General features: G+C 48.6%; 1 protein-coding gene across 6 annotated transcripts in view; it reads right to left on the reverse strand.

Moving 5' to 3' along the window:
* Window positions 1-14,782, reverse strand: part of RIMBP2 (RIMS binding protein 2) — a 91,731-nt gene that overhangs the window by 21,667 nt on the left and 55,282 nt on the right. For 5 of the 6 annotated variants that reach the window (XM_079322129.1, XM_079322127.1, XM_079322130.1 and 2 more), the window contains 4 exons: window positions 10,466-10,667; window positions 2,481-2,632; window positions 1,260-1,336; window positions 463-572 (listed from right to left, as the gene is read on the reverse strand). In XM_079322129.1, the coding sequence (XP_079178255.1) occupies window positions 463-572; window positions 1,260-1,336; window positions 2,481-2,632; window positions 10,466-10,667 (541 nt within the window). The remainder of the gene's footprint in view (window positions 1-462; window positions 573-1,259; window positions 1,337-2,480; window positions 2,633-10,465; window positions 10,668-14,782) is intronic. The other variant, XM_079322131.1, reaches the window with a different exon arrangement.

Raw genomic sequence — 14,782 nt, forward strand, 5'->3', positions numbered from 1 at the left:
CTCTTGTGTTGTCCTTGAGGAGCCTGAGAAAAATCTAAGGCTGCTTCCCTGTCTCCCAGCAGTATCCAACAATAGCCCTGAAGGAGAACACCTCTTCCATGGCAGTGGGCAAGATAAGGGCCAGGGGATGAGAGAAAACACATAAACAACATCCCCAGTTTGGGAACAGAAGGGCTTATTAAGGGAAATACCAGAACTGCCAGCAAGCGTTTTTGTCAACTTCAATCTTGCCAGCAGGAAAAGCTGACACTATAAAATATCTTATAATTAGCTCCGCCTGCAAGGAGCGGCTTTGCTGGTGCAGAAACTCTTTTAATTACCAGCACGGTGCTAAAGCTAATTTTAGCAGCCGATTTAGGAGCAGAGGCAGGGAAGGATTTGGAGCATGTCTGACACAGGAGCTGATGCAGTCTGCATGAATTAGCATGACCTCGGGGATGGAGTGAGTGAAAGAAGCAATACCTTCGTAGAAGCCATCCTCGTCCATGTCCCCGTACACATACAGGTATTTTCCTGCCGTCAGAGGGAGCTCTGCCTCCGGGTTCTCGTTTGGTCCATCGAAGGGGTTGTAGCTGTGGGCACAGGCAGAGCTCTGCTCAGACAGGCTGCAGCCCCTTGCTCCCTCCTGGCACACTTTGGGAGAGGGCTCGGGGCAGTTTGTGCTCCCTCTGCCCCCAGCCCCCGTCCCTGCCCGCAGGATTCACCCACTTCTCACTTAGGGCTCCTGAAAAATGCTGGACAAAATTCTGTGTCTTTTGGAGTGAATTAAAGCAAACTCAGTTTTGGGGGTTTTATCCGGTCACTGTGTTCAAGTTTACATTCCTTTTACACAAATTCATTAAACTTGTACAGAGGCAAGAAGACAAAACCTGTGAGCTACATCTACGAGACAAAAAGTACAAATCTATATCCATCCTGCTAGTCACTGAAATTTTTATCATGACACTTCTTCATGCCTGAAGTTTTAATTAAAGCAGTGATGGACTTCAGATCTTTTCTTGCTGGAAAAAGTGATAGTTAAGGACAGAGTGAGAGCTGCTCTCCAGGCAGGAGGCACCCATTTAATCTGATTTAGGCACTGCAGGACAGGAATGCAGAGGGGTGGGAGAGCCAGGCTGGGCTGAACTCCCCCTGAGAGCTCAGGCACTGCTCTGCTGCCCAGAACATCCATCCCACAACCAGGGCATGCAGCAGGGAAACCAGACCTGATGCTGAATTTACTGATATTTATGGTATCTGTGATGGGATGGGAGTTGTACCTGTAACGGGCAATGCAAAGATGGACTTTCCCAGAATATCTCTGCTTTGAGGTATTGGAATTCTGATCATTATCCATCTGTGGAGCGAGGGGAGAGAAAAGAGAATGTGGTTACAAAAAACAAAAAAGAATGAACGGTTTTCCTGACAGGTGATATAAATCAGTGAGCACACAATATCAAGGAAAAATAATTAAATTCTAACATGGAACATCAACACAGACTCTGCCCATTTATCTCTTCCTTAGAGGTTTTGAAGTGAGGGATGAACTTCACTTAATGTACAGTTTGCTGTGAACTATTCCAGAAAAAATGAGCAACTTTTTGCTTGAGCCTGAGAGAACTTTAATTAGGGTAGAAATACTGGGTTAGAAGTGGGATCAAATAAAATTAATTGTCCAAAAACTGAGAAAAAATTTACAATCCAGACAGAGTGAACTCTGAACTGCAGCTCCAAGGTCTAAACTGCCCAAATTCTGAGTGGGGTCCTTTTCCCCTGAATTAAGCTCTGAGGGCTGGTCTAGCCCAGCACACTCTGCTCTGGCAGGACTCAGCCCCAGCACCAGGAGCTCCCAGGGATTCCCCCTGGATCACTGGGGGATCCAGGGAAATCTGCCAGGATTATCCCCTGACACCTTTATGTGGGCACCTCATCCAGCAGGAATGGTTCTTCTAAACCAGGGCAGCTGCAGGTATATTTTTTGCAGAGTATCACTGATTTATTTGTTTGTTTATTGATTTCAGACTCCCCAGCATTATGTTCCACCTTTCAGATTTTATTCAAACACTCTCCCTTGGGTCTGGGTATCTCTAAAAAGGAATGGAGCTAAATTTCTGTGAGCTTGCATTATGTAAGAGTGGATCACATAATTACACAGTGGAAGGCACAAAACCAACAGTTCTGCAAAAGAGGGCTTGACATTTCAGTGAGAGATAACTCAAAAATAATAGAAAAGGGGAATTCAATTTGACATGTGCTTCTCCTGCTCCTTGCTGTCAGTTCTGCTTCCCTAAGTCTCCTTGCTAAGCTGCTTTTCCTGTGGCCTCTTCAAAAAGCAGTGAATGTCCCCAGTTTTCAGTAATGGTGAAATGTTAGATACACACAAATATACACAAATATTTCCTGTGGATAATCCCCAGACATGCCCACGGAATCCCCACTATACAAGAATCTGGTGTTTTGCCCTGAATCAGTTTTTCAGTAGCAAATTCCAAAGGACTCACGTCTGAATCAAATCTGCATCTTGGGGTCCCAGCTCTGGCCTTGGGCAGGAATGTGGGTTTGACAGAGAGCTGCTCTGGCTTGTCTGCAGAGACCTGCAGGGGTCGGATGAACTCTGAAATCACACAGCGACTTCCAGCAGGGCTCTCATGACCTGCAGGGGACAGAAACCACGGGCAGCAATTCCGGGGACAGAAACCACGGGCAGCAATTCCCGGGGGCAGAAACCACGGGCAGCAATTCCCGGGACAGAAACCACGGGCAGCAATTCCGGGGACAGAAACCACGGGCAGCAATTCCGGGGACAGACACCACGGGCAGCAATTCCCGATCACAGACACCACGGGCAGCAATTCCCGATCACAGACACCACGGGCAGCAATTCCGGGGACAGAAACCACGGGCAGCAATTCCGGGGACAGAAACCACGGGCAGCAATTCCCGGGGACAGAAACCACGGGCAGCAATTCCCGGGGGCAGAAACCACGGGCAGCAATTCCGGGGACAGAAACCACGGGCAGCAATTCCGGGGACAGAAACCACGGGCAGCAATTCCGGGGACAGAAACCACGGGCAGCAATTCCCGGGGGCAGAAACCACGGGCAGCAATTCCGGGGACAGAAACCACGGGCAGCAATTCCGGGGACAGAAACCACGGGCAGCAATTCCCGGGGGCAGAAACCACGGGCAGCAATTCCCGGGGACAGAAACCACGGGCAGCAATTCCGGGGACAGAAACCACGGGCAGCAATTCCCGGGGACAGAAACCACGGGCAGCAATTCCGGGGACAGAAACCACGGGCAGCAATTCCCGGGGACAGAAACCACGGGCAGCAATTCCCGGGACAGAAACCATGGGCAGCAATTCCCGGGACAGACACCACGGGCAGCAATTCCCGGGGACTGACACCACGGGCAGCAATTCCCGGGGGCAGAAACCACGGGCAGCAATTCCGGGGACAGAAACCACGGGCAGCAATTCCCGGGACAGAAACCACGGGCAGCAATTCCCGGGGGCAGAAACCACGGGCAGCAATTCCGGGGACAGAAACCACGGGCAGCAATTCCCGGGGACAGAAACCACGGGCAGCAATTCCCGATCACAGACACCACGGGCAGCAATTCCCGGGACAGACACCACGGGCAGCAATTCCCGGGGACAGAAACCACGGGCAGCAATTCCCGATCACAGACACCACGGGCAGCAATTCCCGGGACAGACACCACGGGCAGCAATTCCCGGGACAGAAACCACGGGCAGCAATTCCCGATCACAGACACCACGGGCAGCAATTCCCGGGACAGAAACCACGGGCAGCAATTCCCGATCACAGACACCACGGGCAGCAATTCCCGATCACAGACACCACGGGCAGCAATTCCCGGGGGCAGAAACCACGGGCAGCAATTCCCGGGGGCAGAAACCACGGGCAGCAATTCCCGATCACAGACACCACGGGCAGCAATTCCCGGGACTGACACCACGGGCAGCAATTCCCGGGACAGACACCACGGGCAGCAATTCCCGGGGACAGAAACCACGGGCAGCAATTCCCGGGACAGAAACCACGGGCAGCAATTCCCGGGACAGACACCACGGGCAGCAATTCCTGGGGAAAGAAACCACGGGCAGCAATTCCCGGGGGCAGAAACCACGGGCAGCAATTCCCGATCACAGACACCACGGGCAGCAATTCCCGGGACAGAAACCACGGGCAGCAATTCCCGGGGACAGAAACCACGGGCAGCAATTCCCGGGGACAGAAACCACGGGCAGCAATTCCCGGGACAGACACCACGGGCAGCAATTCCTGGGGAAAGAAACCACGGGCAGCAATTCCCGGGGGCAGAAACCACGGGCAGCAATTCCCGATCACAGACACCACGGGCAGCAATTCCCGGGACAGAAACCACGGGCAGCAATTCCCGATCACAGACACCACGGGCAGCAATTCCCGGGGACAGAAACCACGGGCAGCAATTCCCGGGACAGACACCACGGGCAGCAATTCCCGGGACAGAAACCACGGGCAGCAATTCCCGATCACAGACACCACGGGCAGCAATTCCCGATCACAGACACCACGGGCAGCAATTCCCGGGACAGAAACCACGGGCAGCAATTCCCGATCACAGACACCACGGGCAGCAATTCCCGGGGACTGACACTGCCAGCACTCTGAGAAGGTGATTCCCCTCCCCGGTTAAAATCGTTCAAGATGAACACCGAGGTGGGCAGGCTGCAAAACGGGAGGAGTCAAAAACTGTAACAAAACCTAATGCAGAAATGAAGGCGTTTGAACCCAAACAATTCAAAGTGAAGGCGTTTGAACCCAAACAATTCAAAGTGAAGTTTCCCCCAGTGGAAAGCAGCCCCCCTTGGTTCTGAGCCCCCTGGGGAAGGTCTGTGACATGGTGTGTGACACTCCCAGCACCACAGAGCTGCTCTGGGAACCTTTCTTTCTTTTGGGGACTCTGGCATACACTGCAAATCAGAATCAAGTCACATATTTGTTCAAAAAAAAGAGACGGAAATGCCGAGGACCTGCTTGGCAGGATATTCATTTTGCAATGCAGTTGTTTGACTCTTGGCAGGCAGGAAGTGCCAGGAGCAGCTGTTTGGTATTTCCTAGGAGTTCCTCACTGACACCAGCCCCAAACCACATTAGTCTGATCCCAGGGCCATCTCTCCAGCTCCTAAAACCTGAATGCTAAGACTATGCAAAAGGGGAAAATCCCCCAAAACCCTTTTGGAGTATTTTTACTGTGCTTTTCCAAAGCAGGTTAGAAGAAAGGAAAAGACAAAAAGCCAGGTTATACTGCACACCGAGTGCACAAGGGGCTGAGCACTGCTCCTGGCTCAGGGGAAAACCAGAGGTGACACAAGCAAGGACAGTGTTGTCAGTGCTGCAGGAGAGGCTACAAAAGCTGAGTAAAACCACTTGTACATTTTCCCTTTTGCTGTCAGGTTAGTCCCAAGCAGGGATTGAAGGGAGCTGATTTCACCTGCAGCAGAGCAGGGGCTGCAGCAGAGCCGCTGGCACACTCAGCTGAGAGTGCATTCTGCCTCTCATTAACATAATGAGCCTCTGCTCTGGTTTTCCAGCCCCTCAATATCTGTGGGTTCTGCATTTCTTCTATTCTGCCAGAAATGTTTTGCAAGATGCCCAGTGCTCATCACCAGGAATTATCAGAGGAACCTCTCTGTTCACTCTGAACAAGAACAAGTCCAAGAACACCATCAGAGGGTTTTTCTGGCATGCTCATTAGTCCAATATGATTAATTTTCTCTGCATCACTGTAATTTACAGCAGGCCAGCTTAAGCACATTGACAGCAGGGAAATACACAACTCACCACACTAAAGATTAATTACAGCAGCCCCACTCAGAGCAATCCCCAGGCTGAAAAGGGCACATTCTTTATTCTTGGAACCTTTCTCACATCTATAACAGAGAAGTCCTCCCCATTCAGGAGCCTTCAGCCAATTTAGCTCCTTCTGTTTGCTGTTAATGTGTTTGCCATTTCAGCCTGTCAGCACCAAGCTATAAATAATTGGGCCAACTGTGATTATTCATTCAAAGGAAGGCTGTGGTTGGTCTCAGACCTCCTGCATTCTCCAGGCTTTGTTTCTAAATTACTGGCACTAGGAACAAAATGAGGAGGAAGGTTCTAGGGCAATGGGCCCTGGCTTTGCATCCATATAGGATAATAACCAGCACAGGAACACACATTATCAGGGACTCCAGGAGTATTCAGGTGCTGGAAGAAATGGATCTGTTTTATTTTTTCACGTGGAAAAGAAGGTACATAAAAGTGCCCCTGTGTCCTCAGCACAGGGGGAATGGTGTGTGCTGGCTATGGCTGCAGGAAGAGCCTGGGCACATCTCTGCCCCAGATAATTACATTTCTGGCTTGGAGAACCTGCTGTACTCTGGATCATTACTGAGAAGGGCTGGTTTCAGTAATTAGTGCTGATAACTCCACAGACACCTCCCTGCCAGGCAGAGACTCTGCATGTCCAACAGCAGGGGCAGGTTTTGTCAGAAATGTGCCCTGTCAGACCCTGCAGCAGGAGCTCCTGTGTGCTCTGCACAGGGGCCTTTAGAAAGGTTATCAGACAAATGTTCTGGAAATTCATGTGGTTCAACGTGTGCAGAGCCACGGCTGGACTGAAAAATAAACACAAGCATCATCAAGTAATGCTTGCAAAACAAAGAAACTGAAGCAAAGCTGAGATTCAGGACCCAGGCTGGGAGCACAGCACATACACAAAAAGCTGCATTTCAAACTGGCCCAACTCTGCCCCAAAAACAAACTGATTAAACCTGCTTCCCTCCACCCAAGGCAATTTCACTGAGAGCCCTGGGAGCAGCAGAATGAGAAAGAACCAGACCTGCAGAGTGTTTTAAAGCTTGTTAACTAGAAACCTACAAAAAAAGAAAAGAAACAAACAAAAAACTCCCAGATGAACACCTTTCCTTTTATATTTTCCCTCTGGAAAAAAAAAAAAAAAAAAAAAAAAAACAGAGTTAAAAGTAAAATATGCAAGAGGTCAGCTCATAAGAACACACAGCAGCATCTAGAAATGTCTTTTTTTTTTTTTTTCTTCAAAGCCATTTCTTATAAAGCCATGGGGGTTTTGTCTATGAAATCTTTTAAAATTCATGTATGCTTAAAATGGCCTTTATTTTCCTATGACTGGCAAATATTTGTAAAGGAGGTCTGAAGAGCACCCTATCAAGGAAAAATGCAGAGCACCAGATCTAATTTAAATGTTTCAGGAGAATTAAATCTGTCCATGCTTGCATTACAATTAGACTCTCCATTTTATTTATTGCAATTGCTGATTCCATATGAACTCCCTAAATTATCTGGAAAGACCATTTCAATGAGCCTCTTAACTGATGAATAATAAATCTTAGGGCTTCTGTATCTGATTGTGACATTATTGTACGTTTCAAGTGAACTTTTTATGCTCTAATCCATCCTGGCTAGGTTTATTTCATTTCCTGATACATTCAAACATCCCTAATTAAGGCAAAGCAGCTGGTCATAAACTGATCTCATTTCCATCATTTGCTTTGCTTTGCAAGCTCTCCCTGTGCTCCCTCTCGTGTTCTTTCTTCCTCACACATAATAAAAATAATTACACTTCTGCTTTGAAGAACTTGCTGTACTCTGCCATCATTATTGAGCAAGGGTTGATTTCAGTAATTAGAAACCCTGCCCACTTGCTCAAACATGACTTTATTGTTGTCAGAGCATTCACTCTGGGGATGAATGTTGTGCAGGCAGTTGTGATGTTTAGACACAAGTCCCACAGAAACCAGCAGGTTTTGAGGAAAGGCTTGCAGAGGAAGGCTCTGAAATGCCTTGGTACAGAGCTGGCTGTGCTTGCTGTGGTTTCACTCAAGGGTTACCTGGGAGATTGCAGTTTGGCATGTTTGGAGTTTTTAAAAAGCCTTTTCCATTAGCATAAGTATAAATTAGCTGGGAGAGTCTGACTGAGTACCTGGAAGATGTTGAGCTGGTTTTCATTTTCCATTAAATCAATCGCTGTGACACAGGCTGGACCTTCACTTGTGCCTAAAGGACAGCTCAATACCTAATTACCTTTCCTCCTAAATTAATTGTTGCTTTGAAAATCCTGTCCTTGGAGACACGAGGAGCTGTTGGTATTACGGAAATTTCTACTAAATTCTTGTGTCTATCATGGGAATTGTCCATGCAGTCCCTCTCATGTGCCTTGGGCAGAGCAGCCCGAGGCTGGCAGCAGCTCCAGGTGTGCCCAGGCACACAAATCCAGAGTCACTGGGCTGAAATGGGACAGGGATGTCACCAGGGATGTCACCCCAGCTGCCCTGCCCTGCTGTCACATCCAGGAGCTGCAGGGAAATCAGCCCTGATCCCCAGATCCTGCCGCAGAGCTCCTCTGCAAGCTCAGAGAAAATTCAAACCATTCAACCTTTCCAGTTCCTTCCACTCTGATTTTCAAACAGCTTGGGGGGAATTTGTGAGCAATGAGAATGAGCTGACAACTGTTCCTGTGCAGGATAACTGAGTGATTCCAGCCTGGCTGGTCCTGATCACACTCCTCACATGGAATAACACACAGTGACATGGGACTGACAGGGAATAACACACAGTGACATGGGACTGACAGGGAATAACACAGTGACACGGGATTGACATGGAATAACACACACTGACATGGGATTGACAGGGAATAACACAGTGACATGGGATTGACAGGGAATAACACACACTGACATGGGATTGACAGGGAATAACACAGTGACATGGGATTGACAGGGAATAACACACACTGACATGGGATTGACATGGAATAACACAGTGACATGGGATTGACAGGGAATAACACAGTGACATGGGATTGACAGGGAATAACACACACTAATGTATGATTGACATGGAATAACACACATTAATGTATGATTGACATGGAATAGGAAACATTAATGTGTGATGAACATGGAATGACGCATTAATGCGTGATGAACATGGAATAGCACACATTAATGTGTGATGAACATGGAATAGCACATATTAAGGTGTGATGAACATGGAATAACACACATTAAGGTGTGATGAACATGGAATAGCACACATTAAGGTGTGATGAACATGGAATAACACACATTAATGTATGATTGACATGGAATAGCACACATTAATGTGTGATGAACATGGAATAGCACACATTAAGGTGTGATGAACATGGAATGACGCACTAACATGTGATTGACAAGGAGGTAGGCCTGCAGTGTCCTCAGGTAAGCTCCTGCCTCGACCTGTGTAATTTCCCAATGAATAATGGATGGTGCACACAGCTCTGCCCCGGGGGAGCCGTTGCCTCTGGCAGCAGGAGGTGACCTGGTCAAAGTTCAGCCCAGATCTTGGGTAAACACTCACTGTTGGCTGTGCTGGGGACTGTAAGTGTAAGAACACCAATGCAAATGTGATTTTTGTCTTTTTGGTTTATGTTCTCCATTTCTCTTGAAGCTATTTTTTGCTTTTTGGAATGTTTTACTCTCAATTTTTTATGGAGAAGTGCATCATTTCTGTTGGAAACTGAGCCCAAACCATTTCCATGTCTGTTCCATTCAGTTCCCCATTTTCTACCCAGCTCTATTTCAATGTTTTTAATGCAATGGCCAAGACAGTGTGTGGGGTCTCTGTGTCCCTTCCCCCATGAACTCCTCCTTGGAGCAGGGTTTCCCACACAGCCTCTCTTCCCACAGAGCTGCGCTTTTACACAAAGAGCACACCATTTTAACACTGAACAGGCTCTTAGCACTCCTCCCAAGGACAAGCAGAGAGCTGTGCTGGCAGGGGAAGGCAGAGCCGCTCCTGGGCTGGGGGATGCTGTGCTGGCAGGGGAAGGCAGAGCTGCTCCTGGGCTGGGGGATGCTGTGCTGGCAGGGGAAGGCAGAGCCGCTCCTGGGCTGGGGGATGCTGTGCTGGCAGGGGAAGGCAGAGCCGCTCCTGGGCTGGGGGATGCTGTGCTGGCAGGGGAAGGCAGAGCCGCTCCTGGGCTGGGGGATGCTGTGCTGGCAGGGGAAGGCAGAGCCGCTCCTGGGCTGGGGGATGCTGTGCTGGCAGGGGAAGGCAGAGCTGCTCCTGGGCTGGGGGATGCTGTGCTGGCAGGGGAAGGCAGAGCCGCTCCTGGGCTGGGGGATGCTGTGCTGGCAGGGGAAGGCAGAGCCGCTCCTGGGCTGGGGGATGCTGTGCTGGCAGGGGAAGGCAGAGCTGCTCCTGGGCTGGGGGATGCTGTGCTGGCAGGGAAAGGCAGAGCCGCTCCTGGGCTGGGGGATGCTGTGCTGGCAGGGGAAGGCAGAGCTGCTCCTGGGCTGGGGGATGCTGTGCTGGCAGGGAAAGGCAGAGCTGCTCCTGGGCTGGGGGATGCTGTGTGCCGAGCGGGCAGCGGCGGGAGCAGAGCCCGGCGAGCGCGGCGCGCAGCTCACCTTTGGCGATGGAGGTGGCGATGCCGTTCATCAGCGGGCCCAGGGCCTTGGCAGCAGGGGCAGCCAGCGCCGGGGGGCCCCGCGGGGCGCTCAGCAGCTCGATCTTGCCCGCCTGCTGCCGGAACCGCTCCAGCTCCCGCGCCAGCAGGTTAAACTGCTCGCCCTGCGTGCGGCATTTCTCCTCCAGCTCCCGCACCTTGGCCTGCGGGGACAGACACGGCTCAGCACGGACCAGCACTGCTCAGAATGGCTCAGAATGGACCAGCACGGCTCACACACTGCTCAGTACAGCTTGGAATGGCTCAGAGTGGCCCACAATGGCTCAGCACGGCCCAGAATGGCCCAGAACGGTCCAGAATGGCCCAGAATGGCCCAGAATGGCCCAGAATGGCCCAGAATGGTTCAGAATGGCCAGAATGGCCCAGCATGGCCCAGCATGGCCCAGCATGGCCCAGCATGGCCCAGCATGGCCCACAATGGCTCAGCACGGCACAGAACGGACCAGCATGGCTCAGAATGGCTCACACACTGCTCAGCATGGCCCAGAACGGTTCAGAATGGCCCAGAATGGCCCAGCATGGCCCAGCATGGCCCAGAATGGCCCACAATGGCCCACAATGGCTCAGCACGGCACAGAACGGACCAGCATGGCTCAGAATGGCTCACACACTGCTCAGCATGGCCCAGCATGGCCCAGCACAGCCCAGAATGGCCCAGAACGGTTCAGAATGGCCAGAATGGCCCAGAATGGCCCAGCACAGCCCAGAATGGCCCAGAATGGCCCAGCACGGCTCAGAATGGCCCAGAATAGCCCAGAATGTCCCAGCAACATTTGTAATTAAAACCCAACAAGGACAAGGAAAGCCCCAGTGGCCCGTGCAGAATTTGGGCCCAGAGAACACTACAGCATGAAACCTTTCCTCCAGATCTGCACATCCACCACACCAGCTAAATCAAGGATGTAATAATTTATCCTTATAAAGGATATAATTCAGAATATATAATCATTATATAATAAAGTATCCCAGTCTGGAGCTTCATGGGGAACAAACATCACCTTAATTAAAAACCCCTCTTGTGCTGAGTTAAGCAACTGGACTAAAAAAGAAATCTGGATGGCAATTAAATTAATTCAACCTAACTTTAGAGTTTTGGGGTTTTTAAGGAAAAAATCCCATTCTCAGTTTGGGTAAAAAAAACTGTACATTTTATAGATCAGGAAAACAACAAGTATTACACACCACTTATAGAAAGGTCTTAGCTAAAGGAAAATACTTACAGCACCACAGAAGAAGTCAAAAATCCAATTGTTCTACTACACAAGGTGTTACTGTTTGTTCCGTTTCTTGTAACAAATACTTTTTTAGAGTGAAATTGAAAGATATAATTTCTTTGCATTCATGACATACAAATTAAATTATTTCTACAAAAGAAATCTCAATCCATCTGATTGACTATGAAAGGAAGAACAGTAAGAATCAAACATTATGGGAGTTTTACACAATGAAATACTTGGGGTTTTTGTCTTTCATTTTTTCACTCTGTTTTTGAGCACAGGAAATGTCAGGCTTTGCTAATTGTTAATTTGCTGCATGGAAATGGCATCTATGCACAGCTTCAAAAGGACATCAAGCAAAACAAGGAAGAAAACTGGCTTGGGTGTTTTGGACCCCACTTTCCAAAGGAAAGCTTAAGGATGAGCTCTTCAACTCTGAGAATATTACTGACCTTTCCACAAGCAGTTATGGGAACTCTAGCACAAAATAAAAAATAAAAGCAGCACAAGCCAGACCTCAACAAGAAGCTAAGGCTACCTTAAAAGTATTTTTGAAAAAGCATTAATATTATTTATTAACTTAAAAATTATTTGTCTTGCAGGAAATGCCTTCTTTGCTTTTTCTTCTGAGCAAGTAGAGATTTCATGTTCTGGGCTGTGGTTCCTGCACTCAGAGGCTCAGAACTGTGACTCTCTGCCCTGTGCTGTGGTTCCTGCTATTTAATCTGTGTTCTAACTCAGAATTGTGACTCTCTGCCCTGTGCTGTGGTTCCTGCCATTTAATCTGTGTTCTGTCTCAGAACTGTGGCTCTCTGCCCTGTGCCCTGGCTCCTGCCATTTAATCTGTGTTCTGTCTCAGAACTGTGAATTTCTGCCCTGTGCTGTGGTTCCTGCCATTTAATCTGTGTTCTAACTCGGAATTGTGAATTTCTGCCCTGTGATGTGGTTCCTGCCATTTAATCTGTGCTCTAGCTCAGAATTGTGAATTAATGCCCTGTACTGTGGTTCCTGCCATTTAATCTGTGTTCTGTCTCAGAATTGTGGCTCTCTGCCCTGTGCCCTGGCTCCTGCCATTTAATCTGTGTTCACAGGCTCAGAATTGTGAATTTCTGCTCTGTGCCATGGCTCCTGCCATTTAATCTGTCTCAGAACTGTGACTCTCTGCCCTGTGCTGTGGTTCCTGCCATTTAATCTGTGTTCACAGGCTCAGAATTGTGAATCTCTGCCCTGTGCTGTGGTTCCTGCCATTTAATCTGTGTTCTGGCTCAGAACTGTGACTCTCTGCCCTGTGCTGTGGTTCCTGCCATTTAATCTGTGTTCTGTCTCAGAATTGTGGCTCTCTGCCCTGTGCCCTGGCTCCTGCCATTTGATCTCTGTTCTGGCTCAGAACTGTGGCTCTCTGCCCTGTGCCCTGGCTCCTGCCCTGGCTCCTGCCCTGCCCAGGGTGGCACACAGGTGTCCCAGGTGTCCCTGAGCTGGAGCTGAGCCTTTCCTGCTCCCAGCAGATGGGATGTCTGGCACTTGGCACTGCCAAGCTCCTCGCACAGCACTGAGTGCTGCTGCTAAAATCTGATGGAATTTGAATTTTCAGAGGTGGAGAGCCAAGCAGATCTCATCCATTGCAGACAGGCACTGTGCACACAGGACAGGGAGGGTGGTGAGCAGCTTTCCAGGTGGGCAGCTCTGAATTCAGGGCAGCAATCAGCAGGTTCTGCTGTGCAGGCTCCATCTCACAGCCCAGCAAAGGCTTCACTGGGCACTCAGGGGAGAATACCCCACATAAAGAGCATCAAGTCTCTGCCTTAGCAAAGGAACCTCTGAATTCAGAGAAAACCCATACAGCCAGAAAGCCACAGTCATGAGGAAGCTCCCAGACCATTCCTGCTGGGCATGCTGTGAGGAACTGACTTGGAAACCAGGATCCAAGTCTTCCAAAATGAAGATGAATTTCTTGTAGAAGAGGATCCTGGTTCGGTGATTTGGTCCTGGGCCAATTAATGCAAAGCATGCTGGCATGACAATGGTTCTGGCACGCTCCCATGCCAGGGACAAGTGCAGGGGTCAGGACAGGAGAGGAGAATTAATTGATGCCCTGAAATACCTGCATGCTGTCCAAGGTGTTCTGGGTGAGGTGCAAAGCAACAAATCCCAAACAAGACACAGTAAACAAAGAGATGTGAAATAAACAAAGAAATAAAACCAGTTTTGAATAATTTCTTTACATTTCAAAGCCAAGTCTACTAGAACAGTTGCACTGTAAAAACATGCATTAACACAGACAATGCCACAGAAACCAACACTGCTGCTGAGCTGAAACTGCAGAAGGCACGTTAAATAAAATGCTGAAAAATAAAGTGCTTGTGGCAATAAAAAGCAAAAGCTCTGGAAATCTTGGTGGGGTTATGCAAATCCGAGGTTGCAGACAAATCAGCTAAATTAGAACTGTGCTCAGCTCGAGGGGGTGAATAATCTCCTGCCTGTCTTGTTCCTGTTCTGTATCTTACACTTTCCACCAGGCATTAAATCATAACTTCAGTTTATGGTCTGGAAGCTAAAACAAACTGAACATACATGATGGAAATGAAAGCCTCTGAGTAAAACATTCTGTGGGAATATCAAATTTATAGATAATAATAAATAAATGCTTTAATTTTGGTTTTTTTAAGGTTAATCAATGCACTGGGAAAAAATCACCTGTCCCAAGGCATGGTACAAGTACCTATAGAAATACTGTGGGGAGGTAAAGAGACTGGAAATTACCTTCAGATAAATGCAGATTTCTAAATTAAATATTGACAATGCACTTGCTATTATCAACCCATATTTTTGCACCTTCTTTAGCATATGAACTTTAACACTTAAAACCATTTAATGCCTTTTCTTCAGGCAGAGAAATGAAGTGTTCTCTTTCACCCTTTGAAGGTTTTTTGCAGTATCTCAATTCTATCATTAGCTTCACAATTTCTGGCCCTTTAACATGTTGCTTCATGTTTGTTAGACAGTATTTAATTAGGAACCCTAGGTAACTGATTGGTATTTGC

This window comes from Erithacus rubecula (genome assembly GCF_903797595.1).
Source record: "Erithacus rubecula genome assembly, chromosome: 19".
Classification (NCBI taxonomy): Eukaryota; Metazoa; Chordata; class Aves; order Passeriformes; family Muscicapidae; genus Erithacus; species Erithacus rubecula.